Raw genomic sequence first — 25,727 nt, 5'->3', positions numbered from 1 at the left:
AAGGCAAATAAAGGAATACAAGGCTGCACCTAAATAATCATGAAACACACCAATTCTTCTTCCAGAATGTTCAATACAACGGGCTCAAAATACCTGTACGGGTGGTGATAGTGCCAAATCGGATGCTAACATTCTCATTATGGATGCAGATGCTTCATCCCTGGACAAAAAACATATTTTGAAGTAGAAGATTCAAGCAGAGGATGCAAAGAATATTGCTACTGAGAAGCTGAAGCAGACTGCTACAAAACAAATAAATGATTTATGAGTAAAATGTCATGAGTTCACTAGATTGTGAGAAGAAACTTGAATATATGTTGTCTTTGAAGCAAGAAAAAGAAAACTTCTCGTATGCGAGGTCTGAATAGCTTCTTGGAAAAATACTGGTTTAAAACCACGAAAGTTGAGGGTTAAATTTGATTTGCAACTGTCTATACATCCAGGGATGTGACAAAATTGCTCCAAATTTTTTGGAAAAGGAATTAAGAGAGAAATCAATATCTTAAAATACTAATTCAAGAAAGCCACAAGGCGTGTTGGGTGATGCAATGCTTAGAACTGGGGTGAATATTAGCTGGCCACATATGAGGAGATTTCAGTGACAGAACTTGAATATTTCCAACTGATTCTGCAAATTGTGCACGCCCTACCTTGCAAGGGAACCTATATTGATCCTGTCCTGGATAGATCAAATCTACCCTTGCAGATCTTTTATCCAGCGAGTTAGCACTTACTTATTTCTCGTTCGATCTGCCAGATACATTTTACAAAGAACAGATAAGATCAATATGAATGACAATAAATGTTTGGAACGTACAATGTGGAAACAAAGTTATATCAGTTATTACATTACAATTATGTCAGGGAAACTATATTATTACATTAAATGGAACAAAAATCACATAAATTGAAGACTGCAGTATCGTATTTATCCGCCAACACCAGCAAGCAACTTTCAATTAAAATGCGTCCCCTGTATGGGTTTATACATATGAATGTATGAGCGCTGGCTGTAGACACATGGTTGACAACTTGCGAAAGTTTGGGTCTGGCAGTGAGTCATGTTTTGTATTTTAAAGCATGCTGCCAAACTTTGCACCACTTTGGAATCTTATCACAAAATGACTGTTCTTCGTGCAGCTTTTCTCATCACAGAATACTTCATTATCTGCAAAAGTCTGAGATTATTATAATACTGTTTGCCAGGTCATTAACATATAACATAAACAATAAGGATCCAAACACACTTCCCTGTGTCCACCCTTACAAGAATCCTCAATCCAGTCACAAATTTAGTTTAATATCCCAGACTTCCATTACTAAGTGTTAGTGTGGTAAATAGTGAAATGCTTTTTGTAAGTAAGGAAATATTACTTATACCTAGCTCTCTTCATCTATGGCTTTCAGGGCATCATGTGTGAGTTGGGATTTGCACTAACAATGTTTTTGAAATCTGTGCTGTTTGGCATCGTGAAGGTCATTCATTCTGTTTAAGATACATCATTATGTTTGCGCCAATAACCGCAAGGAGTAATGCTATCTTTGGAGGTATGAGTTGATAGCGAGTTCAGGTGTGAATTAATGGAAGTGCAGTACCTTATTTTTGCAGTTGATTTTGTATTGGCGTTATGATATAGTAATATCATACTTCTTACTCGCCGCTGGCTTCTGGAATTTTCAAAGCAGAGTGTGCTGTTTCTCTGGTGGGAGCGCTGTCTTGCTTTTAGCATGAATGGTGCCCATGTGCTACTGGTCACGCACAGAGTTAGTGTCCCGAGAGTCGTGGTTTGGGTTACATAAGAGGTGGCCACGTCCACCCATATTGCACATAAATGGTCGAAGAATTTGCTATAAAGTATGATTATTAGTTGAAAGTATTATGTTGGACCACAGAAGTATTTTACTGATTTGATGTATTTAAAGAAAGGTGAACAGAATTATCTATGAAAATTGTGGCTGAAACAGCATTATGGTTGTTGGTCAGTAACTTCTGTCGGAGAAATATATTGCTATTAGAACATAAAGGCTTCCGTGAACAATAATAACCTGTTAAATTAATGTGGAAATGATATGCAGCAATGATTAATTCAGCATGAATGTGAAATGAGCTTAACTGTTAACTGTTAACACAAGAGTGAATGTGCCTAGGCATTGTTAGTAAGTGTGCGATAAGTGGGAAATCCGGGTTTGAGTCCTAATCACAAATTTTCATCATTGTCATTCCATTATACAGGTGATGGATGTCCATATTCCCAACTGTGACTACATTTAACATATTTTGTAATGGCTGTAGGCAGTGCAGTGTTTGTTCCTTTCTCTTTAATGAGATGAGGTCCCACAAAACTACCTTCTTGTATTTGCTATTTTACAGATGACACTTTTACACTTGAAAGTCAAAAGCACAAAACATAAGCCTAACTCTCTTCCTCCACATGAATTTCTTCACACAGCCAAGTAAATAAAAAATCTGCCTACAGCAGAAATTTCGAACTATGTGCAATTGGGGCTCTTCCAACACTTAATGTTTCTTTCTGTGACTTGGTTGCTGTGCTGTAGTTTCATGTCATTGAGCTGGTTGTCGCAGTCCGAGATGGTGTAGATTTTTGTTTTCACACATGGTTTCCTTGTCAGTGACCCACTTTATTACACTCTCCACTCTCGGACTCATCACTCCATTGTCTGCAGACGTTTCCCATTACTGTGTAACAAATCACTATTCTTTACTGAGAAGCACAAGCTGTGTTGCAGTCACCAACTGTGAAGCTCCTTCTTCTTTATTTTAGTTATTTAATAGCTACTGAACATGAGTATGGAAGATTTACTTCACTACTAATCAAACCTGACCATGTGCCTAATATGAAAACATGTGTCTTAAACTTTTCAGAAGTTAAAGTCTCTCAATTAAAAGAGGGGAAATGTCACTTTGGAATAATAACAGTAAAAATCAATATTACTCTGATTTATTATCATTTTGGCAAGAAATCACTCCCTAACAATGTCTACGCACATTCACTTTTGTATTATTGGTTAAGCTCACTTCACATTCGCGCTGAATTAACCATTGCTGCATATCATCTCCTATTACGGTTGTAAAACATGGACCCTTAAGGCCAGGAACAAGGAGCATATTAATGCATTTGAGCTTCGGCATCGGTGCAGGATGCCATGCATAAAATGGACCAGATAAAGAACTAATGCATTAATTATTGAGCAACTCAATATCACAAGGCCCTTCCTTCTCAAATCAACCAAAAAATTCCCACTTCATTGGCCATATTGTGAGAAGAGATGGGGAAAATATAGAGAAAATAATCATGGAAGGAAATATCAGGGGAATGAGGCTGAGGGGGAGAGTAGTGAGCAGTTGGGTACACCAAATCGGGAAGGTTAGTCTACCTCATCAGTAGGCTCTTAGACAAGTTGGTAACCATCCAGGGTGGAGACGCTTGGTTGATTCACGGGGTCGTGATGCTTGGCAACACATTGATGGTCTGCTGAAACGTCTGAGTTCAGCTACGTATGCTATTAGGGTTATTGCAAATTTTCGTGATAAGAATCGCAGTAAATTAGCTTACTATGCCTACTTTCATTCACTGCTTTCGTATGGCATCATATTCTGGGGTAATTCATCGTTGAGTAGAAAAGTATTCATTGCTCGAAAACGTGTAATCAGAATAATTGCTGGAGCCCACTCACGGTCATCCTGCAGACATCTATTTAAGGATCTAGGGATCATCACAGTAATCTCACAGTATATATATTCACTTATGAAATTTGTTGTTAATAATCCAACCCAGTTCAAAAGTAATAGCAGTGTGCATAGCTATAACACCAGGAGAAATGATGATCTTCACTATGCAGGGTTGAATCTGACTTTGGCACAGAAAGGGGTAAATTATGCTGCCACAAAAGTCTTTGGTCACCTACCAAACAGTATCAAAACCCAGACAGATAGCCAACTAACATTTAAAAATAAATTAAAAGAATTTCTAGATGACAACTCCTTCTACTCATTGGCTGAATTTTTAGATATAAATTAGGGGGGGGGGGGGGGGGGGACAACAACTTAAACATTAGTGTCATGCAATATTTTGTGTAATGTAATATCTTGTACAGACATCTTTTATTAACCTGACACGTTCCACATCATTACAAAGTGTCGTATTCATGATATATGGAACAAGTATTAATCTAATCTAATCTAATGACAATATGTATAATGCCTTTTGATGATGTGCTTCTCCAAGATCAAGAAAACACTCTGTGTGCACGGTGTTTTAAAATGAACATATGGGTTTTAAGGCTTCGTAGCATTTATTACATTAACTTACAGTTATAAATAATACATCAAATGAATGAGCAGCTCACAGTTTTTCTTACAAGTATCAATTTGAGCAGCATTCATCACACTTTGTGTCAATAGGCAAGTTCATATAGCCTAATGGTAAGGCGACTTTGAAATGATAACAGTATAAATCAATATTACTTCAGTTTATTATCCTTTTAGCAAGTAGTGCACTTCCTAACTCATACAAATACCTGAGTGTAACAGTTTGTGAGCATATGAAATGGAATGATCTCATATGTTCATTTGTAGGTAAAGTAGGCAAAGTATTGTCTACAAAGGAGACCGTTTACAAAACTCATGTGGGCTGTTGTTGAGTATTGCCCAAGTGTATGGGACTCTCACCTTATAGGATGTTGAATGTATACAAAGGACAGCACGAATGGTGACAGGTTGGTTTGACCTATGGGAGATTGGTACGGAAATGCTGAAAAACCTGGACTAGCAGACGACTGAAGAAACATGCAGATTATACCAAAAAAACCTACTTACACAGTTCCAAGAGCCACAGTTAAGTGATCATAATGTGGTTTCAATTCATTAGACTGGAAATGCTTTCCTCCTGGACGTAGGGTAGATATAGTTAGGAAAAGAATGTAAAGACAAGCCTCTTGTGGTAGGAGTATTGTTAGAAGGCTTAGTCAAGTACAGCCCTAAACAAAGGCATTTTGGATAAGAGCAGTTACTACAATTTGCCACAGTTGTTCAGAACTCCAGCTACATCACATAGTCATGGCTGAATTACTCTCACGTCCTCTGTGATCCATTGTCTGAAAATGTGTCAGATAGTCCATCACTGTAATTGTCAGTGTTGTGTCTATACAACATAACAGCACCTTTTCCAGTCTACTGACCTAATGCTCGACTATAGTTCAATTCTTTTATCTTGGCGGCTCGCGCATGCCCGCCCAGATGCGGGAGATTGCTTCGTTGCCAAGTTGCACGCGCCAAGAGAAGGAGCTCCATAGTATAGTATAGTTCGCAAACTTACACGTTTAGGGGGGAGCACGCAGTTTATGAAGTAAAGCCACCATGGCTGCATTAACCCTTTCGCTGCTGCAGAGACTTGGTCCCCGCATTCCGCGTGATTTTGTCATCACTGCACTGCTCGCCTGTGCAGACACATGGTGTTCCGACTGCTTTGACACACTTATCATTCGATTTCACAAAAACTATTTGGCACAAAAATTTGATTTTTACACATCTTCTTGACTGATACCTTCCCCCCATAAATGACTTAATTTTGTTTCGATGTTCAACGCATTTATTGTGCAGCATTAAATGTAGTAAACCATTGCACGAAATTTTGAGGAGTTTGCAGAGGTTAAAGTCCACAGCGTATGGTCGATTTTAGTTGCCCCTAGAAATTTCAAAAAATTACATTCAAACGAATAAAATTCATGAAGTACGACACTTGGATATTGTTTTTAAATAGAGAAAACATTAAGCACCGAACAAGGTTTGAACTCAGAACCCTTTACCTATCAGCCAAACACCTTAACCATTATGCTAACGCAGCTCATCGATTTACTGTATTACTGGAGGACTTTAAAGACTCACGCAAAATACCGACAAATACTGTTGGTATGACTATGAATTACTCACGTTTTATCAAAGTACAACAGGAAATAAACAATTACCGCTGTTCTTTATTGCGAAAAAGCGGTTAGTGAGAATGAATTTCCTTGCTATCGCCTGATAGGAGACTTATTGCTTGTTTGATTTAATTAATTAATAGAATATGAAGCAACTGGTATAAAGAATTCTTTTTCCAAACTTTCTTTTATAGAAAGTCTGCTATCAAGACATTGCTTTTATTCAATTACTTTATTTATGACTGAACGTTTCTAAAACTGAAGACACTCGTCCGTGCTCTGCACTGCAGTCGAGCTCTGGCAACGTTGTTCTCTGTTCATTGGCTGACTGTGTTTTGTGACTTCAGATGCGCATAACGAACCTAAACTTGGCTGCCGTCATAAATGACGCGCACTTTAGTATTATCTGGAGGGTACTTTAGTTTCATTTTTGTAAATGCTTCTGCCGACCATCATGATATTATCTTCTGAGATATTGTTGAGACCATGTTGCCAGCAATTCATTTCTTCTTTAGCTCATTTACTGTAAATGAAAACATTAGTTCGTCAGCAGCTACTCTGCCTTACTTCACTTCATTAGTAATAGAATATATCTTTTGTAAATGGAGCAACACATATTTTAACATAAGAAATCAGAGTACACTCATCACTAAATTGCACTAAATTGTTGTTTTATAGACAGGTTTAATATTTAGCAACATATAAGACAATTCAAGAACAGTTCTAATACCACTCCAAACCAGCTAAATTCAATGACAAACAGTTCAATCTTAACAATATTGTTGCATAATGCTGTATATGTGGTGGATCTGCTTATGGCCTTTTCTGTCCAGAACTCGTCATTGAAGGCTGGTTCTTTGAATGTACAGTGGAAGTTAGACAACAGTTTACAACCAGAACTCCTACTACTAGCTGTTAGTCACCACACTACTTTTCATAATCCTCAAATGAACTATTTCACAATAGAGGAATGCAAAAATGTATAGGTATATCTTCTTTGTCTTATTCATAAATGGCATAAAATCTATCCATAGATTTAGTCATAATTAATACATAAGTTTAATCCTGTGAAAAATACCGTCCCATCACAGCTGCCGCTATCATTGTTCCAATTTACGAAAATTATGAACCATTCATTTAATTCTGTAGTTCCTTAGTTAGCAGCCAAATAAACTTATCTTCTGGATCATATTACATGTTCACCACCATTTGAGGGTGTGCATTGTCACACACTGACTTATGTATCACAAGAGTAAACATTCCTCATTCTGTGGACCCCGGTGTTAATATGAGGGTCATTACAAAAGTCATAACAACTATTTTTATCTCAAAAATGGTAACGATTTAAAAAATTCTGAAATATGCAAATGGAAGATTAGTTCATATGTAAACATTACATGTTGGGAGATGGATGAACACACAGACTGCCATAAAGATATAGCATGAGAAAAAAAATTAAACAAATTTTGTTGTTTCACTGGTGTTTTGCTGTCAGTTGCAAAAATACACAGTAGTACAGGGCAGCAACATGAACCTGTGGCATCTTAGAGTTCCTTGAAATAACCTCCCAACAAATCCATCACACATTGCCAACACTGTGGAAGATGTCGAATACCCGTGGCCTCACCACTAGTGAATTATCAGATCCCACACATCACTGCTGTGGCAATGTCTTCACATGTTCAAAACTGTGTTTCATGCAGTGGCTCTTTCAGTTTTGGTAAGATATCAAAATCGCTAGTTGATAAGTCTGGCGAATATGTTGGATGCTCCAGAACTTCGTATACCCATCACAGGAGCGAATTCGGCACACTCACTGCCTTATGGGCTCTCGTGTTGTTTCCACAAGCTGCTCATGGCATTGTCATGCATTACTTCCACGGTAAACTGAAATCTTTACGTAAGTGCACTGTTCAAATTGAGTAACATCAATCATGGATGGCTGCTCAACTCACACTGTGGTCTCTCTTCATGCTTCATTCTCCTGGAAAGGACTGCCATCTGGTGTCACGTCACATACTGTGGATACTTAGGGAGGCTCCTGATGTCACGGAATGTGCGTGGTTTACAATGTACTATTCTGTACTGTTGCAATTGACAGTAAAACACGTTTTCTTCGACAAACTCATTTTTTTCTTTTTTCTCATGCTATATCTTTATGGCACTGTGTGTGTTCATTCATCTCTCTAAATGTGATGTTTACATATGAAATAACTTCCAATTGCATATTTCAGAATTTTTTAACTCATTAGGATTTTCAAGACAAAAAATGGCTGCCACGACTTTTACAATGACGCTTGTATATAACCAGTTCTGATTTTATGGAAATAAGTGAATTGTTGCATTTTGTTTTTGTGTCTCCATCTTTGAAAGCAAAGGAGTCCAATATCTTGCACTTATCACTCATAAAAGAGCATATGTTGTGCTGATTGATCCTGCCATGGCATAATAACATAGTGGAACTTTGTTAGTTCACAACTTTTCATGTAACTTATCTACAGTCTCTTCTACATTTGTTTGAATTCGAGGTGTCCTCTTCACTCATCACCATGCCTTGTTATCACCATTGGACTGTATGCTCACTAATTCATATATTTTCATTCTTCCGTCACACTATTTGGTTTTGTTTAGTCTTGGTATATTTCCCAATGTCTACAACACCTCTACAGTAAGACTCCTTATTTATTTGTTTGTAACTCTTTATTTAATTAGGTTTATATCTGACGGAGTCACTGCCTCTCACATAATAACTAACTGAGATTTACACTTAACAAGGTCACTGCCTTTCACTTTAAATAATTATTATGACAATAATTCTAGTCTCAACCTTTGTTTCACACCAAGTCCATTTTCCTTTATTGTTAGTATGTTTCAATTATTTATTGAATATGATATAACCTTTCTTCTTACCCAGTCCTTAGGGTTTTAAATAAGGTCTGTGTTGTTCTGAAATCTGGAGACTGGTTAATTTTTATGCCATTCACTGTCATAATCATTTGAATTGTTGAGTGTATTGAGCCCTTTTTTTTTTTTTTTTTTTTTTTTTTTTTGCATGATGTGCTCAGTCTGAATTTTTCACCTTCAGTAATCGTGTATGAGCAGTATCCTTCTACATAACAGAAAGTAATATTCAGTATGTAAATCTGCATTTCTACAGCAAACCAAATAAGGACACCATGGCTGAATACGTCAGAAGAGTTGTGTTCTTAAAGGGCATAGCAGAAACCAATAAACTGGTAAGAATATTTTTCAATTTAAACTCTGCATGTTACTTTTCCAAATAGTAGTAGCTGTTATATTCTCCTTGAGAGATGGGGTGTTTTAAGACTGAAGAGAAAAATCAGTATTGTACAATTTTTGAAAGTGTAATTTCATTTGTTTAGCATTGTATCATTTTGCGTAGTTGTATTCAGAAATTTATAAATTACCATGTTTCTTTATGTACAGCTGCTGTAAACAGAGTTGCTTCAGTTAAAACAGCTCATTTAGAAGAAAATACAACACTGTAGCTTAGTCCTACAACAAATTTCTTTCTATATATTTAACACATGCTCAATAGTTACATCAATGTATTACAAACAGTTGGGTTAAAAATGACTTAATAATACCAGAAGTAGAAATCAATTGACACACACTGGGTGAGGATCCATGTATAAAGTAGGTATCCAGATGAATAATTAACTAAGGTGGCACCCGCACATTAGCTAAAAAGCTTAGTTCTACCTAGTCCTCTGGGTCAATGCAGCTAATGTGAAAGACAATATGAGAGAAGGAAAGTTGCTACTCACCATATAGCAGAGATGCTGAGCTGTGATAGGCACAATAAAAAGATTCACACAATCATAGCTCTCAGCCATTAAGGCCTTTGTCAGCAGTACACACATGCGCACACACACACACACACTCAAGCGCAACTTGCACACACATCTGCAGTCTCAGAGAGCTGAAACTACACTGCGAGCAGCAGCACCAGCGCATGATGGGAGTGGCGACTGGGTGGGGGTCAGGAGGAGGCTGGGGCGGGGAGGGGGAGGGATAGTACGGTGGGAGTGGTCGACAGTGAAGTGTTGCAGTTTAAATGGAGGGCAGGAGAGAAGGTATGGAGGGGGAGGGGGTAAGTAGCGGAAAAGGAGAGAAATAAAAATAAAAGAAATTAAAAGACTGGGTGTGGTGGTGAAATGATGGCTGTGTAGTGCTGGAATGGGAACAGGGAGGGGGCTGGATGGGTGAGGACAGTGGCTAACGAAGGTGGGAATGTGGAATGTATTGCAGGGAAAGTTCCCACCTGTGCAATTCAGAAAAGCTGGTGTTGGTGGGAATAATCCATATGGCACAGGCTGCTGTGAAGCAGTCATTGAGATGAGGGATATCATGTTTGGCAGCTTGTTCAGATACACTTGTTTTTTGGCCACAGTTATAATGTCAGTGGCCATTCATGTGGACAGTCAGCTTGTTGGTTGTCATGCCTACATAGAATGCAGCACAGTGGATGCAGCTTAGCTTGTAGATCACATGACTGGTTTCACAGGTAGCCCTGCCTTTGATGTGATAGGTAATGTTAGTGACCAGACTGGAGTAGGTGGTGGTAGGAGGATGTATGGGACAGGTATTGCATTTAGGTCTATTACAGGGGTATGAGCCTTGAGGTAAGGGATTGGGAGCAGTGATTGTGTAAAGATGGACGGGTATATTGTGTAGGTTCGGTGGATGGCGGAATACCACGGTAGGAGGGGTGGGAAGGATAGTGGGTAGGACATTTCTCATTTCAGGGCACGATGAGAGGTAGTCGAAACCCTGGCGGAGAATGTAATTCAGTCGCAGCAGTCCCGGATGGTACTGAGTTACGAGGGGAATGCTCCTCTGTGGCCGGACTGTGGGAGTTGGTGGGAGACTGGGAAGATAAGGCACGGGAGATTTGTTTTTGTACAAGGATGGGAGGATAATTACGGTCAGTGAAGACTTCAGTGAGACCCTTGGTATATATTTTACAGGAATATGCAGTAAGAATATTTTGTATTGTTAATAACCAAATATCTCACAGAAGCCTTGTCAGAGAGATAGGGTTCTTACACCTGTGTGCTAATATAAGCATTCCCTAATAGTATTGTCGTTAATAGAAAGAGTGAATTTGCTGTAAACTGTGGAATTCGCAGCTAAAAGTCTAGAAGTAACAGTTATTCACAAATAGACTATGTATCATTATATATGGTGCCAACTGGAGCTTTATATTCTGCTGCAAAAATCTTGTAGCAGATTTCCAGTGGACATCAGGCAGGGCACTGAAAAAACTCAAATATTCAAAAACAAAGCCAAAGAATACTTCACTAACTATGCCTACAGTTTATCAGAATATTTGGACTTAGGGATATACATTTCATTTAGATGAAATATTTGTATTTAACAAATTTTGGTTTGGTATTTTGAGAGGAGTAGTAGTGGCCTTTTTTTTTTTCTTCTCCCGTCTCTCCAAAGTAGCTGTTTATCTCCTTTTATATTCATCCACTTGTTGCCAAGGTTGTTTTGACTACACTGCAGAGGTTCCACTGGAAAGCACTTACACATCCTCCACACAATCCCAATCTCTCCCCATGCGATTCCCGTAGTTTTGGGCCCCTGATGAAAGACATTTGTCACTGTCAATTTGCTTCAGACTAAGATCTGCACGGATGGGTACAATCATGGTTCCGTAAACAACCACAAACATTTTATCACTGTCTTGTCTCACAATGGATAAATGTATTAACAGTTATGGCAATTACTTTTGAAATAATAAACAATTTATTTATTTTTAAGGTTCCATGTGTTAATCCTTAAAAATGTAACCATTATAGGATCAGTTTGTTGCTGGTCTGTTTGTCTGAATGTTGAAAACCATTTTTCTCAGTAATGGGTAGACGCATCAAGTTCAAATTTGTGGCACACACTGAAGTCTACAGTCCCTGGGCGGCGCACAAAATTGAAGCTTCTGAGTTTATTCAGTCAAAAGATACGGGCATTTATGTCAGATATTTTGATAGTCAAAAACTCATTCATCAAAAACTATAGGCTACTTCCTGTTGACCTACAGTCATGAAATTTGCCAAGAAGCAAAGTTCACAGTACAACCAAAGGAAAAATCTGAACATTATTAATGCGTAATTACACATATCATACAGAAAAAGAAAGAAAAGGTCATTTGTCGTCCAACTGTCTGTCCATCCATCTGTTAAGACTCCTTTTTCTCAGGAACAACAAGTTGAAATGAAGGTCTACTGTCTCGTGGTGGTGTAAGAAATTGCAGATTCTAAGTCAATGCTATTAAAAAATACGGCTAGTTATGTCACACGTTTTGATACTTGCAAACTCATCAAAACCTGTAGAGTACTTCCAGCTGATCCAGAGTCATGAAATTTGGCAGGAAGCAAGATTTCACAGTACAAGTGAAGGGAAAAAAAATCCAAAAATTGTTGATTATAATTCTTTTGTCATTTGTTATCCAACTTCAAAAGTGTAATTAAAACATTCTCACAACTACTCACCTAACAGGCAAAAATTGTTGAGATTCTTGATTCCTGGGAAAGATGAACTGTCGATATCCATAATTAAATTTGTAAGGAAATCTCAGAGCACGAGTCATACATCCCCCCCCCCCCCCCCAAAAAAAAAAAAATCTGTCACATTTTCATTTGACTGCCTCCTGGGTCCTAGCGTAGTAATGTCACTTCAAAGGTCAGAGGAAAGCAAGTGCATACCACCTCCAATAAAGGTACGATACAGTTCAAACTAAATATTGGACAGAGAACAGCTTTAATGTTTCAGTGTGGATAAAACCAGGATTTTCTTTCTTGGATGCTGACTGTTACTGATGCAAGCAGGTACTTCTTATGTATGATTTTCATTCCCATTGAATAGTAGGGAGTACACTATTTCTTTTGCATATATTTCTTGTGTCTTAATATTGTCAAATCGTAAACAAGTGAAACAGATTCTTCCACCATATTAATTGCTCTGTCTTCAAACAGTAAAATACAATCATCTGATCCTATTTATTTACCCCCATTAACTTAACTAAACACCACTCATGGATTAGACCTGTTCCAATCAGACAACTGCTGCCCACAAGGCTGTGTGAGGAGCAATCTATGATTAAGGGACATGTGATCAGCATGCCAGCAACCCTAGCAGCTATTATTGCCGGTAAAAAAATCATGGTGATGTTTCTGCTTCTTTATTCAAGCAGCTTCTCATTTGTCCTTACAAAGCTGAGTGCACCCTTTCCAGACCTCCTTACCTCAGAAATATCTGAGGTGGTACTTGGAACAGAACCTGGGTCCATCTGCACTAAAGGCAGCGACGCTAACCATTCACCTATGGAGGAAGTTCTATTTGCTTCCATTATATGCCAAAGCAGAGAGACAGAGAGAATGTGTGTGCACGTGCATGCAAATTTAAAACACTGTTAGAGGATCAAAACAACCCGTGTGTGCCTCCATTTCAACAACAGAAGATGTGGGTGGCTTCGTACAAAACTCATTTGACCTTTAGAATTTATTTTACTGGTAGGCTATTAGTAGTTTAGCAGAAAGCAGATCAACTGCCAATGTTTTAAGTGTGTACATTTGGTGGCCTGCTATTAGTGCATTCATTTTCTTTTACTGTTCAACATATCTCTGTCGACAGTCAATGGATATTTGTTTGTGATGTAAGACTGAAAGCAAAGTGAAAATCTCTGCCCTTCTCAGGTGCTGTCTTCTTCACAACAGCAATGTCACAACTGCAAATATAATTTGACGGCTTACCATACATTAGGGTATTTCCCACAAATAATCAGTTTGAGCAAGTGATATTATAGTAGTCCGTGTATATTCTATAATCTTTGTTAAAACAGTGTTGGGTGGCCCCGTCAATAGCAGATTTTCTTCTTTCTCTGCATACCTCCTGTCTTCTATACATGTTTAGTCAAACCATTTGACAGAAACTGCTTATGTCACACTTGTCTGCCCCTCTCTTCATGTTAACATGGGACTGTATTTGCTCTCAAAAATAACAAATGTCTCCATCAAATGACCATAAGTTCCATACAGGAAGGAAGGGGGGGGGGGGCGGCAGAGAAAGAGGGAGAGAGCTGATTTTTAAAAGTAAATTAAGATTAGGAGTTTATTTGTCTCTGTTTTGAACATGCTAATTTAAACACTGTAAGGTGCTTTGATCAATGATAAATATTTGCCTGCCTTTGGCTGCTTCATAAGAGATGTAAACTGTTAATGAGAAAAGCATGTAAGCATTTCCATTTCTGCCATGATGCACTTTTTCCAGAGACTGTTGTCTTGGGACTTCACTTGGGGATAAAAACAGATGATTTTTGTCATAATGCACTTTCCACAGACACTCTTTTCTTGCAACTCTGCTTGGGCCAAGAAACAGTCAGATAGAATGACAGAGCAGTCAAGTGATACTTCACGCTAGGAGTCCCACATTCAACTTTTCTGTTTTGAGTACCTTAAAGTGTAATAGTAATGAAGTAACAATTAAAATGATATAACTCATTGATCATCACCTACCCCTTTCCCACACACAAACAAAACCAAATTATAATACATTTTACTACAAACTTTGTTTTATAACGCTTCAAGTGTATGACATGATGTTGTAAATGAACAGCTGCATTTTTCTCTTCAAATCTGGATATTTAGCCACATGCAAATGTAGTTCAGTATTGTCCACCTCAACTGCCTACCTCCCTACCCCCCCCCCCCCCCCCCCTCCCACAAGCTAAAATCAACTAGTTCTTATTTCAGGTTATCAAATATATGCAGCTAATTACAATTATATTTAATACGCACTTTTCCTCTAACCCTTCTACTGTTATCTTAATTCAAAGCGAGTCATTTGTTTCAAGAGTTTTTGTAGCTGCATCGGTTTCTTATTGTGCCTTAAGTACTAAAGAATTTCTGTTTTTCATAAAAATCAATAACTCTTGCTGAACTTCTTGCCAGTCCACGGATGAACTTTTTCCCAAAAACATGAGTTTTAACATTAATACCAGTAGAGTAGTGCATAAACATTAAATTCTCTGACACTTTGGTTTTGACTTCATGTGCTAGGAGTGATGCTGTCACGTCGAGATGAGATGAGATGAGATGAGAGCTTATGAACTTACAGGTGGCAGACCCCTCCCTAGTCCTGAAGCAGTACAAGTCAGTAAAAATCGGATGACTTTGGCTGATAGCTGTTCGTTTTTGGCTGCAACCTACATTACCTGCCTGGCGGTGCTGTGCGAAGTAGCCATTGTTGTCTGCTGTTTTACTTCATTGCACTTCACTGTATTTAGTACTGTTTACTTTCCTTGCCATAAGTGCATGAAATTGCTGCTGTTAAGAAGTTTATTAAACTTGTCAATATGTATGATGATTTCAATTTTGTTTGTGAACAACATTTAAATGAAGTTTTACTTCTGTACATGACTTTTTCTTTTGTGGAAACATTAAGCGCAGTTTATGGTGCCAGCACTGGAGGGGTCAGGCATGGCTTGTTTTCCACTCGGGTGATCACCCCACATCAGTCTCTGTGGGTGCCAGCTTGTTTCCTCTGCTCCATGCTCCTCCATTCTGAAATCTGTCAACTTACTGTTCACACACTATATGAGGTGTTATCAAAAAGATATCTTAAAGAATCTGTCTTCATTTGTCAGCATCAACTTGTTTCCCCTCAAAGTAATCACCTTTTCCAATCTTAGAAGCACCTCTGGAACTCACTGTTCATTACTGTGTTCAACTCATTCAGCAATTCGGTTTTTATCTCATCACTGGTGACAAAATGACACACTTTCATGCTTCTCTTCAGCCTCAGGAATAGAAAAAAGTCGCAGGGGAGCATGTCTGGTGAGTACGTTGGCTAGCACAATGTAATGGTTTTGTTTTTTGCCAAAAGCTCTCACAAACAAGCCTTGAGGTGTGGGCAGAAGCATTATCGTTATGTAGTTTCCTTGAGCGGTTTTGCCACAATTCTGATCATTTTCTTCGGACTGGTTCACGCAAACTGCAGATAACTTCCAGGTAGTATTCCTTATTGAGCATATGATCATAAGACAGGGACTCGTGATGTGCACTGTTCCATTGTAATCAAAGAAAACAGTAAGAGAAACCTTCACATCTGAGCGAACATTCCAAATTTTTTTCTGTCTTGGCTCTTAAGGCAGTTTCCATTGGGATGATGTGCCCTTGTGTTAGTGTCATACCCTTGTACCCATGTTCTGTCCTGTGCCCTTGTGTTAGTGTCATACCCTTGTACCCATGTTCTGTCCTGTTATAACATTCTTTGGAAGTTGTTATTGACTTCATTCAACAATTTCTGAGTAGTGTTTATACAATGCAGTTTTTGGTCAATTTCACCAATTTTGGAACAAACTTTGCTGTCACACGTTTAATGGCAGAGACAAAGGATATGCCGGCATCATGAACAACTTCTCTGATGGTGATTTGGTGATTTTCCAGAACCATTTTCTTTACTTCTTCCACATTGTCCTTGATGTTCTTGGGTGTCCATGTTGGACGCTTGTTCACAATCCTCTTTGAAACATTTACTCTACTTATAAACTCCTGTCTTACTCATAGTAGATTCCCCAAGATCACACTCAACTTTTCAAAAGTGGTGCTGCACTTTATTCCATTTTTCAAGCAAAATTTAATGCAAATTCTTTGATTCATCTTTATCAAAAGCAAAAATTTGCCACACACTTGAAAACACGTATAACCTTTACGACTGTCAACAGTAAACTAAATATTCAAAACAGCTGAAAATGCTGACACACATCAGGAACATGTGTACCAACAAGATAAAAAAAATGAAAAACCAGATGTATAAAGCCCGCAAAATTAAAAAATTCCTGTTACTTTTTGATCAAACCTCGTAAATATGTGAATCGGGCCCACAGGTCACCAAAAGTCGCCCGAACCTGTTCGAGAGCACAGCTAGTTCCATTATAAGCAACCCCTTTGTGAGGTATTACAGCAACCATTCAAATTTAGATCTCTCATGTGTTGACCGAGAACCATCATGACTCAGTTTTTCAAATAGGTGGACAAGAGAACAGTTACTTTCAAGAAGAGCTAGGACAGCATTAAATAATTCTTGTGAAACACTCTATAGCAGTCTGATTTTTGGGACTTTGAGAAAACACAGAATATAAGGAATCTAAGAAAGTCTGTATATGGTACACATCTGCCACATCACTTATAACATCATGCGCAGCTACTTCCATTTTGAGATTCGTCCAGTGCACAACAATTAAGCCCTTATGAAAATGATTACACAGTAGAACAGCTATATCTTTGTAAGCTGCAAGCATTGTTAATGCACCATCTGCTACAATAAGTAGAAGATGGTTTAGTACATTGTATTTAAAATAGTACATTGTATTTAATGTTATGCTCTTCAAGAGCTACTAACAGTGTACTGAAAATGCCTTCACCTTCTCTGTTCTCCAATTCAACATCAAAAAAATTATTCTAAGGAACTGCTTCAAAGGACAGATGTTTATATACTAATAAACAGGTTTTATAGGAAATTTTTCTACAAAAATTTGTACCCAATTCTATAAGGAAGTGAGCAAGATTCCTCCTCATTTCTTCTCACACCAGCTTAAGAATATGTCAACATGCATGTTCAGAATGAAGCACATCGACAGCTAATAATCCATTAAACTATTGTAGTTAGATTATTACGGGATATGATTTGAATGATAATTTCCATTTAGCTATTGCATATGCAGATCTGAACTACAAAGTAATTATGATTATTTTTTCTTGACAGTTCTTTCCCCACATTTCACTTCCACTCATATATTGTTGTATACTTTGCTTGTCTTTGCTACATGTGACTTTACACATTTCATATGTGATTTGCACTTTGCATGATCATCATTCAGTTTTTTGGCATTTTTATCAGAAACTTCAACTATAAATGTGTTATCAATTGCACACATTCCATGCTTTCCACCTTAAGTTCATGAACTTCTGAACACATTGTACATGTAACTGAGATTTTGTCATATACAGACAGCTATAATTTAGTCTTTGTAAAAGTGATAATGCAACACAATTTCCCATTATAATTTCAAACCCCTTGTTACTCTCACTCCTACCTTCTCACAGTTCTCAGTCCCTGAAGATTCACTATCTCTTTCTTTGTTAGTAGCATCATTACCATTTTGCTTTTTAGATTCCACCATCTATTTTAACTCTTTTAGCACCACTGTTTGTATTGTGATTGCCAATGTTAAATGGCAAATGGCTTACATAATTATGAGGGCAGCAAACACACGGCCACCACACCACTTGACAATGACCAAGGAATACTTTAGCAAAAGCTTGCGGATGTATAAGCCTTAGAAGACTTTATCCAATTTCTGATAATCTTGTAATTAGAATAGATTAGATTAGATTTACTTTCATTCCAATTGATCCGTAGTGAGGAGGTCCTCCAGGATGTGGAACATGTCAGAAAAACAACAATACATGACAAATATTTAAACTAAAACAAATAAGCTAATGTACCATTCCACAGGTCCCAAGTGGAATGATCGTCATTTTTTAATGAACACTAAGAGTCATTTTACAAATACTATTGCACTGAATTTAAAATAAAAAAGTTTTATATTTATTTATAAGGTAAGAAACATGTAATACAACTACTGTAATACTTATTTACAATGAACACATTACTGCACTGAAATGGTGCAGAAGTTAGATTATACTTACACACACACACACACACACACACACACACACACACACACACACACACAAATTTTCAGTGAACACATTACTGCACTGAAATTGTGCAGAAGTTATGTTGTACTTATATACAAATCAGTTGGTTTTCCTCAGAAATTCATCAATGGAGTAGAAGGAGTTGGCCACCAATAAATCCTTTAGGCTTCTCTTAAACTGAATTTCATTGGTTGTTAAGCTTTTTATGGCTGCTGGCAAGTTATTGAAAATGTGTGTTCCTGAATAATGCACACCTTTTTGTACAAGACTAAGTGACTTTAAATCCTTGTGAAGATTATTCTTATTTCTAGTATTGATTCCATGAATTGAGCTGTTGGTTTGAAAAAGTGATATATTTTTAATGACAAATTTCATTAAGGAATAAATATATTGGGAAGCTGTAGTTAGTATCCCTAGTTCCCTAAACAGGCTTCTGCAGGATGTTCTTGCGTTCACACCACATATAATTCTTACTGCACGTTTTTGTGCCCGGAAAACTTTAGCTTGGCTTGATGAATTACCCCAGAAAATAATCCCATATGACATTATGGAATGAAAGTAAGCATAGTATGCCAGCTTTTTCATTTTTATATCCCCTATGTCTGACAAAATTCGCATTGCAAACAGAGATTTGTTAAGACGCTTCAGCAGTTCTGTGGTGTGCTCCTCCCAGTTGAATTTATTATCAAGCTGTAATCCCAAGAATTTAACACCGTCCACTTCTTCTATCTTCTTGTCATCATATGTTAGACATATACTCTTGGGACACCCCTTACAAGTTCTGAACTGCATGTAGTGTGTTTTTTCAAAGTTTAGTGACAAAGAATTGGCTAGGAACCAGTGATTAATGTCTACAAATATTTTATTGGCTGATCTTTCTAAGACTACACTTGATTTGCTATTTATTGCAATGTTTGTATCATCAGCAAACAAAACAAACTTGGCATCTGGTAATGTTACTGATGAAAGGTCATTGATATACACAAGAAAAAGTAAGGGCCCCAAAATGGAACCTTGTGGGACCCCACATGTAATTAGTTCCCAGTTGGATGATGCCTGATAGCTTGATACATGTCTCTTTCCTAATAACACCCTTTGTTTCCTGCCAGAGATATAAGATTTGAACCATTTTGCAGCATTTCCTGTTACACTATAATATTCTAGTTTACTTAAAAGGATATTGTGATTTACACAGTCAAATGCCTTTGACAGATCACAAAATATACCAGTTGCCTGCAATTTTTTGTCTAATGAATTAAGTACATTTTCACTGTAAGTGTAGATAGCCTTCTCAATATCAGAACCTTTTAGAAATCCAAACTGTGACTTTGACAGTATGTTATTTGAGATAAGATGGTTATAAAGACGACTGTACATTACTTTTTCGAAAATTTTTGAGAATGCTGGCAACAGTGAAATTGGACGGAAATTTGATGCTATTTCTTTATCTCCCTTCTTAAACAGTGGCTTAACTTCAGCATATTTCAGCCATTCGGGAAATATTCCACTGATAAACAACTGGTTACACAGATAGCTTAATATGTTACTTAGCTCAGAATCACATTCTTTAATTAACTTTGTTGATATTTCATCATACCCACTAGATGTTTTTGATTTTAAAGATTTTATGATGGACATTATTTCTGTTGGCGTAGTGAGGGTCAAATTCATATTATGGAAGTTACTTGAAATGTCTGGTCTAAGGTAATCCATAGCAGCATCTACCGAACCTGACAACCCCATCTTTTCAGTAACAGTTATAAAATGTTTGTTAAAAAGTTCTGCAACACTATACACATCTGTCACCAATGCATCATTTACTCTTAATGCTATTTGTTCCTCTTCATGTCTGGTTCTACCGGTCTCCTCCTTCACTATATCCCATATTGTCTTTATTTTGTTATCTGATATGACTATCTTTTCCTTGTAATATATTTGCTTTGACATCCGTATTACAGTCTTTAATATTTTGCAGTATTTCTTATAATGTGCTATAGCATCAACATTGGAAATGTTTCGGATTGACAGATACAGTTTTCTTTTTGTTTTACAAGATACCCCTATTCCTCGAGTAATCCATGGCTTCTTTGTAGACTTTGCTCTAACCTTGGTAAGTTTTGGGGGAAAGCAGTGTTCAAATAAGGTAAGCACTTTATTAGCAAAAATGTTATATTTTTCATTCATGCCATGAGCATCAGTCCAGTGAATGTCTCTGAGGAGTGTCCTAAAATAATCAATTTTTGGCTTACTGATTACCCTCTTGAGCTCAGATTTAACAGATTTTATATCCTGTTCAGTATTAACATTTAACAGAAGGAACTGCATGTCATGGTCTGAGAGGCCATTGACTATTGGTTTTGTAATATAATTTTGTTCATTTGACTTTTCTATAAAGATATTATCAATGGCTGTTTGTGAGCAAGTGGTTATCCTAGTGGGGAACTTTACTGTGGGAATTAAGTTGAATGATAGTGTTACTAACTCAAATAGGTTCTTATTGGGAGAGTCTTTAAGGAAATCTACATTGAAATCACCAGCAACCACTATTTCTTTGTTTTTGGTTGTTAAATGGGCCAGTACAGCTTCAAGGTGGTTTACAAACAGATTAAAGTTACCTGCAGGTGCTCGATATACACTTAATATTATGAAAGATTTTTTGTGAAAATCTAATTCTGTTGCACATGCTTCCATATGCTGTTCTAGGCAAAATTTATGAATGTCTATGTTCTTAAATTTATGACAGTTCCTGATGAATGTGGCAACTCCTCCTTTCTCCATTTCTGATCTACAATAGTGAGATGCTAACCTAAACCCTGTAACACTTAAAATTTCTATACCAGTGGTCACATGATGTTCAGAGAGGCAGATTATGTCAGCTGGGTTTGAAGACTCTAATTCATCTATGCAGATAGTTAATTCATTAATTTTATTTCTCAGTCCTCGAATATTTTGATGCAATAAAGATAGCTGACATTTCACATTGACTGACTTAAAATTGGATGGAGTTAAAATATCTGCTGACAGTTGAAAATTCTTAACCAATGGCTGTTTATGTTGATGTAATAAGCTGGAATTATGTTTTTTGATTTCTTTCTCAAACTGAAGGTTTGTCTCAGTTCTAACCTCTCTTAAAATTTGTTTTCTTTCTGTCCTCCCTACCCTAAAAAAGGGTCTTTTCTGAATCCTATAACCACTGGTATTTTACCACTCATGACAGTGCCTCCCCCCTTTAACTTTCCTGCTATTTCCCCAGCCAATTTACCCTTCCCCTTCCTGTTGAGGTGAAGGCCATGCCTAGTATAATCCCACCTACTGACAGAATCAACATGAACCACACCAATGTGTGACCCCGCACCTGACATGAGCAGCCGTTCCAGCTCCAAATTAACTCTCTTGACAGAAGAGTTCAAATGAGGTCGGTCATGGCGCCCAAGAACAGATACAAACTCAACACTGGTATGCCTCGATGCTGATGCAATCTTCGCCAGGTCACACTCTATGCTGTACCCAGGATCTCTGTCAATACTGTTACCTGCCCCACCCACTATAACCACGGTGTCTTCCTTAGTGAAATCTTTGCAAAGTGATCCTAAATCCTCTGTCACCTGCTCCAGACCAGCACTAGGTTTAAAAAAATTGGTGACCTGGTATTCTGATCCTAGTTCATCCTGCAAGAGTTGGCCAACACCTCTTCCATGGGAACTACCTAACAACAACACTTTCTTTCTCTTTACTGATTTCCCTACATTCTTACTTTTCAATTTGCTGCTGAAAGTTTGTTGTGCCCTGTCTACACCTGTAACTGCTTGAGGCTCACCAGCTTCTAACTGAAGCAACAGGTCAAATCTATTTTCCACATTCACCATAAAGCTGTCAGACAAAGTTCTAGGCCTGTTCCTCCTGTTGCCTGTTGCCACTTCCCACCTCTCTTTACCCTTCTCCCTCCTTAACCTGTCAAGATCTCCCCTGGCCTTGTCTAACTCAGCCTGAAGGGCAGCAATTTTCCCCTCCTGTTCCAGTATCTTCCTATCTCTACTACAAATCCTACAAAACCACTGATGAGTCTCATTTACTTCCCCTATTCCCACGCCACTACAGTCACCCACATGGAAAAAACTACAGCACCCATCACACCAAAGCCCCGACCTAACAATTCTACGGCAAGTCAAGCACTTTTCACTCATGATAAACGTAATAATTTATTAAGAATAAGTCCGTTAAATTGCAGATAAACACGAAAATATGGTTACACAAATTTGGCCTATACGCAACTGTATGTAAACAAAAACAAAAGTGCAAAGTTTCTGAAACAACAAGTTAAACTTTACGCTACTTTCCGGAAATGCTAGTTAAATAATGAAGAGGTACGCTAAGTTAAATTGCTGGAGAGAGCAAGGAACAACTAAACGAAATTCTATAGATTTGCTGCAGCAGAACGTAAACAGAAAATACGACTGTACGGTCTTTTCGCGTTTTCTGCTATATTACGTAATGAGAAATGAAACCTTTAATGGTACACTTAAACGGCACACTAATACACTTATTTACCACGTAATCAGTACTAATCTATGTGTTTTATAATCTAAAATAACTTATCTTTACGAGAACACCAAACCTCGCGCTAGTCGCTTGGCTGCAGGGCTGCCAACCTAAGTATCTAAAATTGTCTTGTCTTTTTTAGAATAATCCCGTGGAAAAAGTAGTCGCTGCACAGTTACTCCCACATGGCACAGCAACAGCATCAGAAACAATAATTAAAGAAATACATCAAAAGACTACCTCTAAATATAATAAAGAATTGCGAGAACAGCTTTTACAAACAGAAAAAGGTAAGATCTTCCACTTACACATTGTTTATATGGAGATAAAACTCATAATTTTGTGTCTTTATGAAGAGAAAATAATGTGCAGGAACAGATAGTGACATCAGACAGAGAAAGCCAAAAACATCTGGAAAAGATTTGGACGATTTGTTAAAATTACATCATTCAATGCAGGAGAAAATTGCCGAAGACATGATCAGCTTGGCTCGAAATTTGAAACAACAATCGCAGGTTGCCAGTAGCATTATTAACAAGGATAATGAGGTTAATATTAATTCATTAAAATATTGTATGGCATGAGAAATTACAGAGTATCATTGTAATAAAACATGTCATTTTTTTCTATTTTTATAATTCACAGGTATTAAGCAAATCATCTACACAAACAGATAAAAATATAACTAGATTGAAAGCTGAATCTGAAAGACTACAAGAATATAGTCGAAGAGCTTGGAAATGCTGGCTTTGGCTCATGGTAGCAGTGGCAGTGATGATATTCTTTGGTAAGTATTCTATGTATAAATGTTTTTCACATCAGGTCATCTTTAGTGACGAATTGACATTTCTGCTAAGTGGAAATGTGAACACATGTAATATGCACATTTGGGGATCAGCAGAGAGCATAGTGGTTGTTTTAAAGGTATGCACTACACCCTTTTGAAACAAAAATTTAAAAATAGGTATGTAGTCAGTTTCTTCATGCAAGTCATTTTATTATTCTAAAAGCTTGAATGCAAAAGTGGACACCATAAATTGCATACAATAAATGCAAGAATACAGGATGTTTCAAAAGCATGCACAGGTTATTTATTACATTTAACTTTCAATTCTAAATAATACATAAAATGAAAGAGTATCTCAAACAGTTTGGTTTGTGTACCTCTGCACAAAGGGGAGAATATGGAACAACCAAGAGTGATTGAAAAACGTGATGAATAGGTCAGTCTTATATACATAGCCCCAAGAAATCTGTTCAGAAGGCTTGTCATGAATTAGCAGTTCCACTGATGTCTGTGTAGAGTCTTTTAACAAGATGTTAACAGCATCATCCTTATCGTTTGCATTTGTTACAAGCTCTAAAACCTACAGATTATGGTTTACATGCCAGCTCTGCAAGCAAAATGTTGATGCACTATGATTGAGATTTTCCTGGATCAGGTCATCTTTAGTGACGAACTGACATTTCTGCTAAGTGGAAATGTGAACGCATGTAATATGCACATTTGGGGATCAGCAGATCCCCACAAGGTGGTACAGCTGCAACAAGACTTTCCTAAATTGAATGTTTTTTGTACCATATCCTGGTAGAAGGTTTATGGGATTTTCTTTTTCAGTGAAGCAACTCTAACTGGTGTTTCTTATCTTAATGCACTAGAACTATCGTTCTTTTCTCAGTTGGAAGGAGCTGATCCACAGAACTTTCATTTCACAACAAGATGATGTGCCATATTGGCATAACTCAGTAAGTGATTAGTTAAACAATGTTATACCAAACTACTGGATGGCCACAAGGGACTGGGCGACAGAGGTCATTAAGCATGTCCTTTGTGTTCACACTTGAGCTGCAAGTTTTTACCGTTTGGGGTTCATAAAGGATCATGTGTATGTGCCTTCACTACCAGCTGATCTACCGAACTTTAGAAATAACATTATTGCAACAATTACTCCAGACATACTTATCAAGATTTGGGAAGAACTTGCCTATTGACACAAAGTGTGAGGAACGCTGCTCAAATTGATACTTGTAAGAAAAACTGTAAGTTAATGTAATAAATGCTATGAAGCCTTAAAACCCATATATTCATTTTGAAAAACCGTGCACACAGGGTGTTTTCTTGATGTTGGAGAAGCAGATCATCAAAAGGCATTGTACATATTGCCAAGCATCACGACCCAGGGAGTCAACCGAGCGTCTCCACCCTGAATAGTTACCAACTTGTCTTACAGCCTACTGATGAGGTAGACTAATCCTGCCGATTTGGTGTACCCAACTGCTCGCTCTCCCCTCAGCCTCATTCCCATGATATTTCCTTCCATGATTATTTTCTCTACATTTTCCCCATCTCTTCCCGCAATATGGCCAATGAAGTGGGAATTTTTTGGTTGATTTGAGAAGAAAAGGCCTTGTTATATTGAGTTGTTCAATAATTGATGCATTAGTTATTTATCTGGTCCATTTTGTGCATGGCATCCTGCACCGGTGCCGAAGCTCAAA

The 25,727-nt window shown here is 37.6% G+C and overlaps 1 protein-coding gene across 3 annotated transcripts in view; it reads left to right on the top strand.

Annotated features, from left to right (window-relative positions):
* The window catches only part of LOC124612509 (vesicle transport protein USE1), a 133,635-nt gene that overhangs the window by 102,097 nt on the left and 5,811 nt on the right, over positions 1-25,727 (top strand). For all 3 annotated transcript variants that reach the window (XM_047140755.1, XM_047140756.1, XM_047140754.1), the window contains exons 4-7: positions 9,098-9,176; positions 23,371-23,518; positions 23,601-23,776; positions 23,874-24,015. In XM_047140755.1, coding sequence (XP_046996711.1) covers positions 9,098-9,176; positions 23,371-23,518; positions 23,601-23,776; positions 23,874-24,015 — 545 coding nt within the window. The remainder of the gene's footprint in view (positions 1-9,097; positions 9,177-23,370; positions 23,519-23,600; positions 23,777-23,873; positions 24,016-25,727) is intronic.

The sequence above is a fragment of the Schistocerca americana genome, chromosome 4 (genome assembly GCF_021461395.2).
Source record: "Schistocerca americana isolate TAMUIC-IGC-003095 chromosome 4, iqSchAmer2.1, whole genome shotgun sequence".
NCBI lineage: Eukaryota > Metazoa > Arthropoda > Insecta > Orthoptera > Acrididae > Schistocerca > Schistocerca americana.
The sequence above is the reverse complement of the archived record's forward strand: the minus strand, read 5'-3'. Positions and strand labels throughout refer to the sequence as shown.